The sequence below is a fragment of the Pristiophorus japonicus genome, chromosome 21 (genome assembly GCF_044704955.1).
Source record: "Pristiophorus japonicus isolate sPriJap1 chromosome 21, sPriJap1.hap1, whole genome shotgun sequence".
Classification (NCBI taxonomy): domain Eukaryota; kingdom Metazoa; phylum Chordata; class Chondrichthyes; family Pristiophoridae; genus Pristiophorus; species Pristiophorus japonicus.
Window position 1 is genome coordinate 642,658 of NC_091997.1, and position 18,670 is coordinate 661,327.

The 18,670-nt window shown below is 42.4% G+C and overlaps 1 protein-coding gene across 1 annotated transcript in view; it reads left to right on the forward strand.

Moving 5' to 3' along the window:
- The window catches only part of LOC139233760 (leucine-rich repeat-containing protein 46-like), a 47,880-nt gene that overhangs the window by 3,564 nt on the left and 25,646 nt on the right, over positions 1-18,670 (forward strand). The window contains exons 2-5 of the mRNA XM_070864238.1: positions 3,078-3,177; positions 7,492-7,600; positions 12,244-12,290; positions 12,795-12,904. Coding sequence (XP_070720339.1) covers positions 3,078-3,177; positions 7,492-7,600; positions 12,244-12,290; positions 12,795-12,904 — 366 coding nt within the window. The remainder of the gene's footprint in view (positions 1-3,077; positions 3,178-7,491; positions 7,601-12,243; positions 12,291-12,794; positions 12,905-18,670) is intronic.

Genomic DNA, 18,670 nt, shown 5'->3' on the forward strand with positions numbered 1-18,670 from the left:
CCCATTGGAAACATCCATCCAGTCTCAAAAATACCCATTAACCATTACCCTTTGCTTCCTGCCTCTGAGACAATTTTGGATCCAACTTGCCACTTTGCCCTGGATCCCATGGGTTTTTACTTTCGTGACCAGTCTGCCATGTGAGGCCTTATCGAAAGCTTTGCTAAAATCCATATACACTACATCATACGCACTGTCTTCATCGACCCTCCTGGTGACCTCTTTGAAAAATTCAATCAAGTTAGTCAGACACGACCTGCCCTTAACAAATCCATGCTGACTGTCTCTGATTAACGTCCCTGGTTCAAGTCCCACTCCAGGAATTTGAGCACTAGGCTGACACTCCAGTGCAGTGCTGCGGGAATGTAGCACTATCTGAGGTGCCGTCTTTCAGATGGGACGTTAAACCGAGGCCCCGTCTGCTCTCTGAGGTAAACATAAAAGATCCCATGGCACTATTTCGAAGAAGAGCAGAGCAGTTATCCCCGGTGACCTGGTCAATATTTATCCCTCAATCAACAAAACAAAAACAGATTATTTGGTCATGATCACATTGTGTTTGTGGGAGCTGGCCTGTGCCCACATTGGCTACATTTCAAAGCGTACATCATTGGCTGTAATGGAATGTCCGGTGGTCATCCATTTATAAATATACTATATAATTGCAAGTCTTTCTCTTTTTAGGAGTTACTCGGTGCAGGAGTTCATGCAGTTAAATCACATACCTTTCCTGAGAGTTGTAGACTCTTCTAGTTTTCAACATATATATATTCATAGCAGGGCATCAACGTCAATGCCTTGGACATCAAACTGAAAAAGGCATGGAATGAAGTTTCCCTCAGTGACTTAGTGTGGAACTGAACCAAGCAGACCAGGAAAATCTCAGATTCAATCCCCGGTCTGTGTTGAGATTGTCAGTCTCAGCTTGAGCAATGCTAGGCACTCTTGGGATAGAGACGGAAAAGTGTCAAGCCAGATTCCCGCTCCTGATCGTTATCCAGCAATTCCAGCTGAAAAATGTGCCATGTGTGCAGTTCAAACGAGGACTGGACCAGGCTGGGGTGTGATGTCTCACATTGTCAAAGAGTTGCCCAGCATTCACTGTCTAGAGTGACACATGAAGAATGGCCACTTGGGTAATGTACCATTGAGTGCCTGGAACCAGTGGGACCGTATTCCACCATAACTGAGAGACTACAGAAGAGGAAAAATAAACCTATCAAACCCATTCCTAAAAAAACAGACTTGCATTGTCATGAACACCCCTCGGCATAACACTGCATTATTACTGGTGCAGAAAGTATGTTTTGTCAGGGTCGGTAATATATCATAGCTTCCAAAAGGATTTAAATTTCATAAGAAGGGTGAGAAAGACATGACAAGCAAAAGGATTGTTGCAGAGAGGCTCAAGGGAGGTTCTCAATCAGAAGTATTTCAGCCCAGTTGCTACCACGGGATCAAACTTTTAACGGAGACTCGGAAAGAATGCAAAACACATAGCCATTGTAACGTCCTAGCTTAACCTAACATCAGTGTTAACATATGAAACCACTTTTGTATTTCTTGCACCTTTGCTGTTGAGCTTGAAGAAGTCTTGTATGATTTAAAATCCACAAATATAGTGTCACTGTATCTTTTACACCAGGGCTTCAAATGTGGATCAATGCATTCCACTGAAAGCAGTTATAAACAGAGTACAGAGTATAAGCAATTGAAGTATCTTTTTGCCTCTGAAGGCTGAATTCCATTGTAGCCAAAATGAAAATCTCTCTCATGACAATAGTGAAGCTCCTTAATGAAATGAGTGTGGGACATCATCAGCTCAATCCCGAGTGGGTGCAGGTGAATGATAAATTACTGAGCAGTACCAACCAAGTTTCTTCCACAGACTGTACATTCTGTTCCTTTGATAACACAGTGTTTTTTTAACCATATGCACAGCATACAACTGATGATTTATTGGCACTAAATTGGCATTCTCACTTAGATGCCACAGGGATGGCCAGTTGGAGAAATGAGGACTGCTGCATTAGTGCAGTATGGGGTGGTCTTATGAGGTTGGAGCTGAGGAACATTGTTTGAACACAGTAGAGGAAGTTTCACGTATGTAATCATACAATAGCTGACCTGGGAGTGCTTGATGTCAACATTAACTATCTGAAATCGTGAAATATTCAATTCTCCAGCGCCAACGTAGTTTGCCTTGATAAGCATAAAATTCACAAAAAATGTTTCCTTTTTATTAAATAACATTAAATGTGATGGGTGCTGCTTAGTAGTTTATTCTGAATAAACTACTTGTCTCACATTGGCTCTCGGCTAAGCAATGTCTCGATTTAAAAATTGTTTTCAAATCCCTCCCAATCTCAATAATCTCCTTCAACCCCCAAACCCCCGAGATATCTATTCTGGCCTCTCAATCATTGACGGCCGTGCTTTCAGCTGCCTTGGCCCTAAGCTCTGGAATTCCCTCCCTAAACCTCTCTAACTCTCTTTCCTCCTTTAAGACACTTCTTAAAACCTAGCTCTGACAAAGCTTTTGGTCATCTGCTCGCTGTCAAGTTTTGTTTTATAACACACCTGAGGACTGCCTTGGGACATTTTACTACGTTAACGGCACTATATTGTTGTTGTTGGGTTAGGATTAGGGTTATTGTTGTTGGAAGTGCTCCGTTATATTTATACTGGTTCTAGATTCAAACTTAAGTTTCAAGGGACCTAGCACTAGAGAATGATTTGCTAGTTTTGACTGAGAAACCTGGTTTGAGAAGAGTTAGCTCTCTTCCTGCATCACTCACGGTCAGACCTTGATGGCACCTCTGAGTTAGGTCCAACTCCGGAGATGAAGCACAGCGAAGTGGTGGAGGGTAACTTATGAGTTAACCCCCCAGATTTAACCAGACTTGATCTTTCTCCAGTACCTGACAAAAGACTACATTCAGCCTGAAACTCACTTGAACCGTTGATCAGAAAGTTGCCAGATTCTCTTTCTAATTCTGTTACTCTCCATTAGATATTATTGGAATAATAGAATCTGTACACTGCGTTTACCTAGGATGTGTTCATGTTGATTTCAGACAGCCCATGTGAATCGGAGAAGTTGGTGTACATTTCCGTGTCACTGATTGCTAAGCGAAATTTGCAACTCCCTGCAGAAAAGCAGACAGCAGAAGATATGTGAGTAGCAGCTCAGCAGTGGGAGTATAATAAATAACATTGTGCCTTTAGGACTGGATATGGTCGTAGTAATGAAGCAATTAAGCTCCTCCAATCAGTTAGTGTTAACGGTCTTGCCCGAAGGTGCACCTAGCTATGCCGATCAGAAGATTTCAGGGTCAATCCTTGATCTGTCCTGAGGTTGATTATCACAGCCTGGACTTTTCCCATTCTGGATTGCTATCCTGCGAACCTGGCTGGGCAGCGCCTGCGTGTAGCACTGAGGTGAGGATAAGATTGAACTTGATTGTGGTACTCCATGTGGTGGAATAGTGTGCTGAAAGTCACTGAGCTCGCACGTGTTGAATGGCCACTTGAGCGAGATACTCCAGGGCTGCCAGTGGAGCTGCACCCCAGCAAGGGCCAAGGGGAAAAGGGGAGAACAAAATTGATTGAAAGAGAGGCATTACACATTAAACCACGTGCTGGTTTCATGAGGCTGGACAATTTTATAATGCTGTGATGACATTACACATATTTAAAGTAGCATTCTATTGATATGGTGACTTTGTTTGAATTATTTTGTAATTCTGTACTTATTATATAGGATGGATGAGCTGTGAATTGAAGTTGCAGGGTGCTGGGGTGGCACGTTGTGCTGTGCCACAAGATGCACCGGAATACAGGAATCCCTAATAGACCTGTCTGCCCAAAGGAGGTACTGAGCTGAGACTGGATGCTTCCACACCAACAATGAGAAAGCTCTGAAGGACAAGTCACTCCCTGGGGGTGTTACTTCTTTGTCACATCTCTGGGTGCCTCTGGTGAAGGAATGGCAGTAGGAAGTTGTCTCCTGCTGTTTGCCAGATAGGCATCCAATACATCTTGGGCACATAATCCAGGCTGACACTCCTGATGCAGTACTGAAGGAGCACTGCACTTTCAGAGGTGTCGTTTTGCTGATGAGACATTAAACTGAGGCCCCGTCTTCCCTCGTGGGTGGATGTAAAAGATCCCATGACATTATTCGAAGAAGGGCATGGGAGTTCTTTCCGATGTCCAGGCCAATATTTATCCCTTAACCAACACCTAAAACAGTTTTTCTGGTCATTTACTTCATTGCACTGTTTCTGGCATCTGGCAGTTTACTGTGTGCATATTGGCATTTCCTACATTACAACAGTAACTACACTTCAAAAGCACTTCATTGGCTGTAAAGCACTTTAAGACGTCCTGAGGTGGTGAAAGCTGTTATAGAAATGCAAGCTCTTTCTTTTATTTGGGGGAATGCAGGTGAACTGTGTTCATATACACAAGTACAAAACAAACCACCTAGAAAAACTGTCACTATTGTTATTTGGAAATGCAGTCCGGGTAGGGTAGGGTTACAAAAATGACCACTGAATGAGGCTGGAACCTAATAATTAATGTGGAGCTCGTATATAAGAGAGTATTGTCCCTGTTCTGAATTTGCCTTAGCCTGAAATGCTGCTCTGCATTTGCCTTAGCCTAAAATATTGATGCAAGTAATATCTTCCCCACGATTAAAATAAATTAAATAAAAAATAGTTTTTTACAATTTACGATTACATAAGATATACGACACAGAAATAGGCCATTCAGCCCAACCAGTCCATGCCAGTGTTTATGCTCCTCTCGAGACTCCTCCCTTCTTGGTGACTATCTTACATTGATGGCCTCTAGTTATGCTCTTCCCCCAAGTGGAAACGTTGTCTCTGTATCCACTCTATCAGAACCTTTCATAATTTTAAAGACCTCTATTCAGTCACCCTTCAGCCTTTTTTCAAGAGAAAAGAGACCCAGCCTGTTCATCCTTTCCTGATATGTATACCCTTGCATTTCTGGTATGATCCTTGTAAATCTTCTCTGCACCCTCTCCAATGCCTCTATATCCTTTTTATAATATGGCGACCAGAACAGTTTGCAGTACTCTATGGTCTAACCAAGGTTCGATACAGGTTTAGCATAACTTCCCTACTTTTCAATTGTATGCCTCGAGAAATAAACCCGAGTGCTTGGTTTGCTTCTTTTATGGCCTTGCTAACCCATGTCGCAACTTTTCGCGATTTGCATATTTGTACTCCCGAGATCCCTTTTTTCCTCTACCCCACCCAGACTCGCACCCGCCAAGTAATAAGTGACCTCTCTCTTCCCACCAAAATGTAATACCTCACATTTATCTGTTTTGAACTTCATTTGCAACTTGTATGCCCATTCTGCAAGCTTATTAATGTCCTGCTGTAATTTGTTGCAGTCCTCCTCAGTATTGACTTTTCCCCCAATTTGGTGTCATCCACAAATTTAGAAATTATGTTTTTGATTCCAAAGTCTAAATCGTTAATATAAATTGTGACCAACAGTGTTCCCAGCACTGATCCTTGTGGAGCACCACCACCCACCTTCTACCATTGTGAATAGCTACCCTTTACTCCTACCCTGCTTTCTGTCTTGAAGCCAGCTAGCTATCCATTCTGCTACTTTTCCCCCGACTCCGCATTCTCTGATCTTTTTCATCAGTCCATTATGGGGTACCTTATCGAAGGCCTTTTGAAAACCTAGATACATTACATCTACTGCATTACCATTGTCTACTCTTTCTGTTACCTCTTCAAAAAATTCTATGAGGTTGGTCAAGCAAGACTTTCCCTTTTGAAATCCATGCTGACTATTCATTATTACATTTTTGGTTTCTAGATGTTCTTCTATTTTCTCTGTTAGTAGGGATTCCGTTATTTTTCCTATCACCGATGTTAAGCTGACTGGTCTCTAATTCCCCGGACATGTTCTGTCCCCCTTATATATAGGTATTGTGTTAGCTATTCACCAGTCCTCTGGCACTACACCTTTTTCTAATGAATTATTAAAAATGTGTTATAATGCCTCTGCTATCTCTTCCCTAGATTCTTTAAAAATGCGTAGATGCCATCCGGTCCAGGGGTTTTATCCTCTTTGAGTTTGATTAGTTTATTTAATATATCACTTTTTATTTTAAATGCACTTATCTCATTACTAATCTCATCATCCAATGTCATGTCCACCTGTTCTATCTCCCTGGTAAATACTGAAGTAAAATAATTATTTAATATTTCTGCCATCTCTCTAACGTTACCTGTCTATCCATTAATGGCCCTATTCCCAGCCCAATCTTCCTTTTTTTATTGAAGTGTCTGTAACATATTTTGCTATTTTGTTTTATGTTCCTTGATAATTTAACTCCATAGTTCCTATTTGCCTACCTAATTGTTTTTTTGACATCTCTCCTAATCTTTTCGTTTTGTCCCTTATCATACAATCCCCCACTGTCTATGTACTCAATGTATGCCTCTTACCTTCAATTGTTCCCTTATGGCTTTATTCATCCATGGAGTCTCATTAATGTTTAGTTTGTTCTTTCCTTTTAGCGGAATATATTGTTCCTGCACTCTGTTGAACACGTGATACATTGGCTTTCTCCCAGTCGAGGCCACTAGCTTTGCAGGAATAAAGTATCTCATTTTTTTTGCATGGTTTCAATTTCAGTTCCTTCTCCCCCCCCCCCCTGGATTTGTTTCTTTCAATTTGTAATTGATCCACAATTACAATTTGACTTGTTAAAATGAGTACAAAGACTCCATCTAGTGGTTTGTCTTAGTACAACCTTCCCAAATTCAATACAGGATATAACAAAAGGCAAGAAAAAAGTTCTCTTCCAGTACGAAAAGACAGACTTGCCTTTATGTAGTGCCTTTCACAACCTCAGGACGTCCCAAAGTGCTTCACAGCCAGTTAAGTATTTTTTGAAGTGTAGTCACTGGTAAATGTTGAAAACACGGCAGCCAATTTGCACACAGCAAGATCCCACAAACAGCAATGTGATAATGTCCAGATAATCTGTTTGTGATATTGAATCAGGGAATCGGGGATAAATATTAGCCAGGGCACTGGGGATAACTCCCCTGCTCTTCTTCGAAATAGTGTCATGGAATCGTTTACATCCACCCTAGAGGGCAGATGAGGCCTCGGATTTAACATTCCATCTGAAAGACAGCACCTCCGACAGTGCAGCACTCCCTCAGTACTGCACTGGAATGTCAACCTAGATTTTTCTGATCAGGTCTCTGGAGTGGGACTTGAACCCACAACGTTGTGATTCAGAGGCAAGGGTGCTACCCACTGAGCCACGGCTGACAAAGTATTGAAACCTTTTGCTGAGGCTCTCTGGGCCATGATTGTCCAAGTTGTCTCTTTAAGTCTGGCTCAGTGACACCTTTTATTGGATCTTTTATTAAAATAAAACTCCTGGTGTTGACAAGCAATTCCATGTTTTCCATACAGAACAGAAGCTCTGGCAAAGCTGATGACTGTTCGACTAGACAGGGAAAATATCGGCAAACTTGGAAATTTTGAATGCTTGGGCGATGTCTACAATCTTTACCTTCAGCTGGTAATTATCTATCTGCAGCTTCCCACAGATGGTTTCACTGCATTGGTTGAAGAGTAAATGTCCAGGCTCCTTTTGATAGCTCAGTGGGTCAATCCACCACCCAGTGTAGTATTAGCCTTACAGATATTGGGAGTATGACATTATAGCCATTACAGAAACATGGCTGAAAGAGGGGCAGGTTTGGCAGATCAATATTCCTGGCTATAGGATTTTTAGACAAGATAGAGGGAGGGGGTAAAAAAGGAGGAGGGGTGTTGCAGTACTGATTAAAGAAACTATTACAGCGGTGAGGAGGGATGATATGTTAGAGGGATCATCAAATGAGGCCATATGGGTCGAATTGAAAAATAAAAAAGGGGCGATCACACTGCTGGGTGTGTATTATAGACCCCCAAACAGTGGGAGGGAGATAGAGGAGCAAATATGTCGGCAAATTGCTGTGAAGTCCAAAAACCATAGGGTAGTAATAGGAGATTTTAGCTATCCAAACATTGATTGGGACAAATTTAGTGTGAAGGTTATAGAGGTTGCGGAATTCTTGAAATGCGTTCAAGAGAACTTTTTTAGTCAGCAGGTAGCAAGCCCAACACGAGAGGGGGTCTTGGATTTAATTTTGGGGAATGAAGCTGGAGAGGTTGAAAGGGTATTAGTGAGAGAGCACTTGGGTGCCAGTGACCATAATTCAGTCAGATTCAAGTTGGTTATGGATAAGGACAAAAATAAGCCTGGAATACAAGTTCCGAATTGGGGAAAAACTAATTTTGCTAAGTTAAGGAATTATTTGGCCATGGTGGACTGGAAACAGCTACTTGTGGGTAAATCAGTGTCGGAACAGTGGGAGGCATTTAAGGAGGAGATCCGGAAGGCTCAGGTCAAACATGTGCCCTTGAAGGAAAAGGCTGGGAAAATAATTCTAGAGCCCCGTGGATGTCTAGGGACTTACAGGGGAGGATTAAAAAAAAAAGGGGATGCTTATTATATACCAACGGATAAATACTTTAGATCTTTAGATAAATATAGAAAGTTAAGAGGCAAAATTAAAAAGGATATTAGGAATGTTAAGAGAGAGTACGAGAAATTCTTGGCCAGTAAAATTAAGGTAAACCCTAAGATGTTCTATGGAGGGTAACTAAAGATACGGTAGGGACTATTAGAAACCATGAGGATAATCTTTGTGTGGAGGCGGAAGATGTTGGTAAGGTTCTTAACGAATACTTTGCATCTGTTTCCACAAAGGAAAGGGGTAATGCAGATATTGCTATCGAGGAGGAGTGTGATATTCTGGATGAAATTAATATAGTGAGAGAGGAAGTATTAAGGGGTTTAGCAGCTTTGAAAGTAGATAAGTCACCAGTCCGGGATGAAATGCATCCCAGGCTGTTGAGCGAAGTAAAAGAAGAAATAGCAGAGGCCTTGACCATCATTTTCCCGTCCTCTTTGGATCTGGGCATGGTGCCGGAGGATTGGAGGACTGCTAATGTAGTACCCTTGTTTAAGAAGGGAGAAAGAGATAGGCCGAGTAATTATAGGCCTGTCAGCCTAACCTCAGTGGTGGGAAAATTATTGGAAAAAATCCTGAAAGACAGGATAAATCTGCATTTGGAAAGGCAAGGATTAATTAGGGACAGTCAGCACGGATTTGTTAAGGGAAGATCGTGTTTGACTAACCTGATTGAATTTTTTGAGGAGGCAGCCAAGAGGGTCGATGAAGGTAGTGCGTACGATGTAATATATATGGACTTTAGCAAGGCTTTTGATAAGGTCCCACATGGTAAACTGGTCATGAAGGTTAAAGCCCATGGGATACAAGGCAAAGTGGAAAGTTGGATAAAAAATTGGCTTGGAGGTAGGACGCAAAGGGTAATGATTGATGGATGTTTTTGTGACTGGAAGGATGTTTCCAGTGGAGTTCTGCAGGGCTCAGTACTGGGTCCCTTTTTGTGGTATATATCAACGATTTAGATTTGAATATAGGGAGTATGATTAAGAAGTTTGCAGACGACACTAAAATTGGCTGTGTGGTTGATAATGAAGAGGAAAGTCATGGGCTGCAGGAAGATATCAATCTACGTCAGATGGGCAGAGCAATGGCAAATGGAATTTAATTCAGAGAAGTATGAGTTGATGCACTTTGGGAGGGCTAATCAGGAAAGGGTATACACATTAGGCGGTAGGCCACTTAATAGTGTAGATGAACAAAGGGACCTTGGGGTGCTTGTCCACAGATTCCTGAAAGTAGCAGGCCAGATGGATAAGAAGGCATACGGAATGCTTGCCTTTATTGGCCGAGGCATAGACTATTAAGAGCAGGGAGGTTATGCTTAAATTGTATAATACTTTGCTTAGGCCACAGCTGGAGTACTGCGTGCAGTTCTGGTCGCCGTATTATAGGAAGGACGTGATTGCACTAGAGAGGGTGCAGAGGAGATTTACTAGGATGCTGCCGGGAATGGAGAATCTTAGTTATGAGGACAGATTGGATAGGCTGGGTTTGTTCTCATTGGAACAGAGGAGGCTGAGGGGGGACCTCATTGAGATGTACAAAATATTGAGGGGCCTGGACATAGTGGATAGTAAGGGTCTATTTCCATTGGTGTAGGGGTCTATTATGAGGGGGCATAGTTTTAAGGTGGTTGGTGGAAGGTTTAGAGGGTATTTGAGGGGGGGCTTCTTTACGCAGGGGGTTGTGGGGATCTGGAACTCGCTGCCTGGAAGAGTGGTGGATGCAGAAACCCTCACCACTTTTAAGAGATGGTTGGATGGGCACTTAAAGTGCAGTAACCTGCAGGGTTACGGACCTAGAGCCGGTAATTGGGATTAGATTGGATGACTTTTTGTTGGAAGGCGTAGATATAATGGTAAATACTGCAGGGAGTAGAATACGGCCAGGCTGATCTCCTGGACTAGTTTCGATCATCTGGATGGGTCGGAGAGAAATTTTCCCAGATTTTTGCTCCCTAAATTGGCCTGGGTTTTTATCTGGTTTTTGCCTCTCCCAGGAGATCACATGGCTCCGGTTGGGGTGGAGTGTAGAATGTTTCAGTTTAAGGGGTGTCGCAGTTGGGCTGGGTGCTCTTTGCCTTTCCGCCATTGTTCATAGGTTTATATGTAACCTTTAGAGCTGCTGACCAAGGGCCATGCAGCTCTTTGTCGGCCAGAGCGGACACGATGGGCCGAAATGGCCTCCTCCTGCGCTGTAAATTTCTATGTTTCTATATTAAAGTTCCAAGATTGCATCCAGTCTGTGAGGCGGTAATGATCTCAGTCAAAGTGGTGGTAGGGGCGCTACAATTGGCCTGAGTGCCCTTGGGCTAGAAGGGGAACAATCCTGCCTTGCTATCCTGCTGCTGTTAAATACCTTTATGGATTTCAGGTCAGGAGAGGATCAGTCTCGACTGTGACGCCTACCACAGTCACATTTCCTGGCAACACTCGCTGCTTGGACTGGGACATAAGTGGGACTAATTGGATGGCTCTTTCAAAGAGTTGGCACAGGCACGATGGGCCAAATGGCCTCCACCTGTGCTGTAGGATTCTATGAGGAAAGACCATTGTACAACTTACTAGAGGGCAGAGAGTGCCTGCGGAACTGGGCCTCATTATGAATCAGGAGCAGAGGGGGGAGGCTGAAATTGTTCAAAGGGTTATTGGTAACTTTAACCTTTATAAAGAATGCTAATGAGGATTATTAAGCCCAACAATGTGGAATAGTAAATCTAACATGAATAGGAATGCAGTCAGTTACCCAGATGGGAGTTAAAAGGCAAACTGTAGTACAGAGGTGAGTATGAAATGCAAGCTCATGCACCCGGAAGAGTCCCAATACTTTATAAAAATACAATTAGTTTTACAAATGTTGCTGTGTCTTCTGTTAATCCATTTTTGGGGTAAAAAATTGAAATGAGCACCTTGAAGTCACACATGCCAAGGAGTCCCTTATAAGCAAAAGAATGCCCAAAAAGAAGAATGAGAAAAAGCCATCAGACCCACATCCCACCTATCCCACAGATGCAATTCTGTCTGTTAGGAGAAGCAAAAAACAGAAAAAAAAACCCTGGCAAATTCATAAAAATCTCGAGGAAATTCCTCTCTGATTCCCGAAGGCAATCAGAGAAGCTCCAGGAGAGCCCGGTTTCCTGTGAGGCACCCCTCGAGGATGAATTCTTCTTAACTCGTGTGGGGCTGAATGGTCTGTTCCTGTGCTGTACATTCTATGTAATTAACATCCATGCCAATGTGCTTTGTCATCAATAGAATGAAACATGGACTGCCTTTTTCCCCCTAACTCCTAAAAATGGGGAACAGTTTATAAACAGATTGATCAAACACCAGTGTTAAGAAGCAAACACACTTAAAATAACACCAAGTTCCAGGTCGAGATAATTGCTAGAAATCTTAAATGAAAATAGAAGGTGCTGGAAATACATAAATGTCTTAATCTGAAATTGAAAGTTAGGTTAATGCTTTAGGTGTGACTCCTCATCAGAACCAGGTAGATTGTAGGCAGTTTGACCAGTAGGTTACAGATCTTAACACCAATAATAGAGCAGGTGATCATTCCACCTCAGACTATGATCAGTGAACCTCTAGCTGGACATTTGCATCAGTTATTCACTCTTTACATTTCTTCCTTCCAATCACAGAATCAGATTAAGAAGATAGAAAGTTTAGAATTGTTTCACAATTTAAGGTGAGTACAATTTAATGTGATAACTAGGTTCATTGTTAACAGATTTTGTCAGTAGCAAAGTAATGAGTTTATCACTAGTAATGCATGTGCATAGTTTTTGTTCATTCAGTATGAGAGTTCCTACTCACAGAGTGGGGGTTCCCACTTACCCAGTGTAAGTAAGAATCATTGCTTGCTCAGTCTGAGGGTCACCATCCCTTCAGTGTAATAGTCATTATTCATTCAGTGTGATGGTTCCTACATGTTCTGTGTGGGAGTCAGTACTCACTTAGTGTGAGGGCCACTATTCACTCAGCGTCAGGGTCCACAATCGCTCAATGTGAGGGCCCGTACTCACACTGTTTCATTGCCCGGTGCGGGAGACCCTTCTACTTCACAGTGAGGGTCCTTACTCTGTACGATGATTTTCGTGACTAGCTGAAGAGCCATATTGACCCCTTGCATAATGCAGGAGGTCCTGAATGGAAGAGGGAGGTATTAAGTTATCTAATTTCTCTGTTGCAGATTTTTGACACTGGCTGCCAACAAAATCCAGAAGGTGGAAAACCTTAAATCTTTACAAAAGCTGGGATTCTTGGACCTTTCAAATAATCAGATTAAACAGCTGGATCCAGGTTAGTTTGCTTTACTCATCATTTTACAGTTTAAAGTAGACTTTCTCGGGTGACTACAATCATTTAGTCCTCAGCCGTTTCACTTATGGAAGCTATTTGAATCCCGATCAAATCAATGGGATCAAAGTGTCCTCTCACTGATGGCTGTGAAGATCAATAATGAAATGGGTTGCGGCAGTCTCAACTCAGTTCAAAGTGAGATGGAGTCCAGCATACAGAATTATCCATAATTCAACACAAATTGTCACCAAAATTTCAGTCTCTCTCAAAGGGAAAAGAAATGTGCATGAAAGTGCAGGGATTACAATCTCCCAGTGGTGCTGTGCCATGTTGTTCTGAGGGTTAAGGCACATCATTGGAGGAAAAGCACTTTACAGCCAATGAAGTACTTTTGGAGTGTAGTCACTGTTGTAATGTGGGAAACGCGGCAACCAAATTGCGCACAGCAAGCTCCCACAAATAGCAATGTGATAATGACCAGGTAATCTGTTTTTGTTATGTTGATTGAGGGATAAATAATGGCCAGGACACTGGGGAGAAAACTCCCTTGCTCTTCTTCAAAATAGTGCCATGGGATCTTTTACGTCCACCTGAGAGAGCAGACGGAGCCTCGGTTTAAAGTCTCATCCAAAGGATGGCACCTCCGACAGTGCAGCACTCCCTCAGCACTGCATTGGCGTGTCAGCTTAGATTTATTTGCTCAAGATCCTGGAGTGGGACTTGAACCTGCAACCTTTTGACTCAGAGGCGAGTGTGCTGACACTGTCAGAGATATTGACTGATAGCTGTAGAAGCTGGGTCATTGAATAAATTTAAGACAGAGATAGACAGTTTCTTAACCAATAAGGGGTTATGGGGAGTGGGCAGGGGAGTGGACCTGAGTCCATGATCGGATCAGCCATGATCATATTAAATGGCAGAGCAGGCTCGAGGGGCCTTATGACCTACTCCTGCTCCTATTTCTTATGTTCTTATGTAACCTCTGACCTTGCTGCGACCAACTGGCTTGTGAGTGATTTATGCTGAAAGCATGGAAGTATTTCATTCACCAGCACTGACTCCTCTCACCTTGATAAGCACCAAAAAAAATCAACAAAATACAGATCTATATAAAAATATATTTTCTTATTAAATAAAATCATCTAGTTCTCTCAGTTCATGTCTTAAGTGATGCAGCTTACATCAGTCTCGGGGCTATTATAAAGCTAGAAAACTAGAAGTTAGAAGCACAGGGAGAAAGTCTACATTTGCACCAATTTTTTTGTTCACATTATAGTACATGAATTATTTGAAAACTGTTATTAATTATGAATGTGCTTTGCGTCCATAAGTAACGATTTGTAAATAGCTCAAGTACAAACTCCAAGCTATGGTACATTACTGCTTGTGCGCTGATGCCTGTCTGCATTCAGACAAGAATTGGTTGCAAAGGGACTGAGCCATGAATAAAAGTTTTGGGGCAATGAAAATCACTCACCAGCAATATTGCAGAGATCCATGGAATGATGTGAAGTAAGGGAACCAGAGGGTTGGAACGTATTCATTAATTTGCATACTTGACGGTGCAAAAAATCATTACAATATTGAATTGCTGAGGCAAATTAATCCAGGTCAATCTCCCTGTCAAACCGTGACCGCTTATCAGTACATTTTCAAACCAGCCTGAACACCGCATTATGAGTCCTATGTTATAAACAGGGAGCTTTTCACAAGATCACAAGATAAATACAACAGTGCTCATTCTGCCTAATGATACAGACAAACCTATAATTCTCATCTTAGCATCCAACAGTTTCAAATGATTCTAGGACTTTTGACTCCACTGCCCAAGCTGGAAGTCCATTCCATGTGTTGATCACTCTTTGTATGAAGAGCTTCCTTTAATCAGTATCAAATTTGCCTTTTACTGGTTTGAACCTGTGACCCCTTGTGGTAGTGTCATGGTGTGACTTGTCTTAGTGATATAAATTTGTTTTTTCTATACCGAGTGTTATGTTATATACCTCTGGTTTTCAGTCCGGCAATTGTTTTTACACAGTTGTCAAGGCTGATTTGCATCAGGCTACTCCATACAGAATGCAGATCTCCTGCACGTACTCATCACATTTGGCACTGGCTAGTGTGTGCAGGACAAGGAGATGAGTTCAAACAGATCCAGAGTATTTTCCTTGTGCACCATTCACATCTTCCTTATCCAAAGCAAATGGACCCGTAATCATAGAATTATGGGGCACTGGCACCAGTACTGGGGAAAAAGGGAGTTGTTCCATTTGGACTTAGACCAGGCTGGGATCAGTGTCCTGGAAAATCGAATAACTAGGGCTGTGGATAGGGCTTTAAAGTAAAGAATGGGGGTGGGAGGATTCAGGAAAGGGTAAATTCAAAAGCAGTAAGAGAAATGTCAAGGCTGTAGAGCAGATTAGCGATTTGGGAAAAATAAGCAGAATGACCGTCAAGAAGGGACAGAGAGCTTAATAAAGGTAATAAGGACAAAGTGACAAAAGCAACATCAGGGAAAAATGTTAACGCTAAAGGCACTATAATCTGAATGTGCAAAGCATTCGCAACAGATAGAAATAAATGGGTTTGATCTAATAGCCATTTCAGAGACGTGGTTGCAGAGTGACCAAGGTTGGGAACTAAATATTCCAGGATACTTGACTTTTTAGAAGAGATGGGCAGAATGGAAAAGGAAGGGGAAGTAGCGCCAATAAACGATGGGATAAAGTCAGTAGAGAGAAAGGATCTAGCTTGGAAAATCAAAATGTAGAATCCCTTTGGGTGAAGCTAAGAAACAATAAGGGGCAGAAAACATTGGAAGGGAAAGTGTATAGGCACCGTTGCCGTAGTTGTTGTGTCAGGCACAGTTTAAATCAGGAAACTAGATGTGCATGTAACATTTGTAATAATTGAATATTGGGAAGACCGAAGCCATTGTTTTCAGTCCCCGGCACAAACTCCGTTCCCTAGGCACTGACTCCATCCCTCTCCCCAACTTCTGTCTGAGGCTGAACGACACTGTTTGCAATCTTGGTGTCATATTTGACCATGAAATGAGCTTTCGACCACATATCCACACCATTACTAAGACCGTCTATTTCCACCTCCGTGACATCGTCCATCTCTGCCCCTGCCTCAGGTCATCCGCTGCTGAAGCCCTCATCCATGCCTTTGTTACCTCTAGACTTGACTATTCCAACACACTCCTGGCTGGCCTCCCACATTCTACCCTATGTAAACTAGAGATGATCCAAAACTCGGCTGCCCATGTCCTAACCCCTGTGCTCGCTGACCTACATTGGCTCCCGGTTAAGCAACGCCTCGATTTCAAAATTCTCATCCTTGTTTTCCAGTCCCTCCATGACCTCGTCTCTCCCAATCTCTAGAATCTCCTTCAGCCCCACAACCCCCTGAGATGTCTGCGCTCCTCTAATTCTGCCCTCTTGGGCATCCCTGATTATAATCGCACAACCATTAGTGGCCGTACCTTCTGTTTCCTGGGCCCTAAGCTCTGGAATTCCCTGCCTAAACCTCTCCGTCTCTCTACCTCTCTTTCCTCCTTCAAGACGCTCCTTAAAACCTACCTTTGACCAAGCTTTTGGTCACCTGCCCTAATTTCTTCTTGTGTGGCTCGGTGTCAAATTTTTTGTCTCAATATACGCCCTGGGACATTTCACTACATTAAAGGCGCTCCATAAGTACAAGTTGTTGTTGTAATACAGTAATCAATCTTCATATAGACAGGGTAAACCAAATTTGCAGTAATAGTGCAGAGAACGAGTTCTAGATCAGTATGTCGAGGAACCAACTAGGGAACCGGCTATTTTAGGTCTAGTATTGTGCAATGAGAACGGGTTAATTAATAACTTTGTAGTAAAGGAGCCTCTGGAAGAGTGATCATAATATGATAACATTTTATATTAAGTTTGAGAGTGATTTAGTTAAGCCCGAAACTCGGGTTTTAAATCTGACCAAAGCAAGCTATGTAGGTATGAGGGGCGAGTTGGCTAAGGTAGATTGGGAAACTGCATTAAAAGATATGACGATAGATAAGCAATCGCAAACATTTAAAGAAATAATTCATAATTTGCAGTGAATATACATCCCCTTCAGGAATAAAAACCCCATGGGAAAAGTGGTCCAACCGTGGCTGGCAAGAGAAGTTAAAGATAGTTTAAGATTAAAGGAAGTGGCTTATAATGTTGTCAAAAAGAGTAATAAGCCTGAGGATTGGGAGAATTTTAAAATTCAGCAAAGGATGACCAAGAAATTGATAAAGAGAGAGAAAATAGAATATGAGAGTAAACTAGCAAGAGACATAAAAAGAGATTCTACAGGTATGTAAAAAGAAAGGGCCCGAACTTGGTGACCTCACTGCCGGCTGCTACCGACTTTTTTGGATGGTCTCCCCTTGGTGCCAGTTTCCACTAGGCCTCCTGGCAGCGGGAGGGGAGGATCGCTGGGAACTGCTCACTGACGGCCGCTAGCGTGCAAGACGCGTAAGTGTCCTCCTGCCCGCCGAGCTGGCAGATTTCTGCGGGCGGGAGTCAGCGACAGCAGGGGAAGGACCGCTGCATGGAGGCAGGTCTAACACCAACGATAAGTATGAAGACCTGTAAAAAAAAGGTTAATAAACATCTTTTAATTTTTTTTCAGCGATTCATGTGGACGGGGCCCCTGAAGATTTTCCAAGGATTTTTTTTTTTCTGTGCAAATTTTTATTTTTCTGTGTTCACACCCCCCCACCCCCCGCCGGGCCTGACTGAGTCCCGCCCGCTGCTGTCCAGATTCACAGCATAAGCTGTTTTTTTGCCGCAGGGCGGTCCTTGAAGATCTTTTAGAGGAATCTCCCTGCCAAAGTACCACCAGGTCTCAGCAGTTCTTTGGGCGGCACTTGGGCGGGTCTTATCATTGACCAAGTTCAGGCCCTAAGAGATTAGCAAAAGTGAATGTGGGTCCCTTACAGGCAGAGACAGGAGAAATTATAATGGGGAATAAGGAAATGACAGATATATTAAACAAATACCTTGTATCTGTCTTCACAGAAGAAGACAAAAAACAATCTGAAAATTGTGGGAAACCAAGGGTATAGTAAGAATGAGGAACTTAAAAGAAATTAGTATTAGTAAAGAATAGTACTGGAGAAATTAATTGGACTAAAAGCCAACAGATCCCCTGGAACTGATGACCTACACCCTACGGTTTTAAAAGAAGTGGTTATAGGGATAGTGGATGCATTGGTTTTGATATTACAGAATTCCCTAGATTCTAGAACTGTCCTCATGGATTGGAAACTAGAAAATGTAACCCCGCTATTCTAGAAAGGAGAAAGCGAGAAAACAGAGAACTATCGACCAGTTAGCCTGACATCAGTAGTAGGGAAAATGTTTGAATGTATTATTAGGTTCATGGTAACAGGGCACTTAGAAAATCAGAATATGACTGGGCAGAGTCAACAGGAATCTATGAAAGGGAAATCGTGTTTTGAGGTTGTAACTAACAGGGTGGAGGTCGTGTATTTGGATTTTCAAAAAGCATTTCATAAGGTGCCACACAAGAGGCTATTGCACAAAATTAGTGCTCATGGGATTGGGGGTAATATATTAGCATGGATTGAGGATTGGTTAACAGACAGAAAACAGAGTAGGAATAAACGAGTTAATTTCGGGTTGGCAAGCTGTAATTGGTGGGATACCGCAAGGATTAGTGCTGGGGCCCCAGCTATTTACAACCTATGGATGGATGAGGGAACCAAGTGTAATGCAT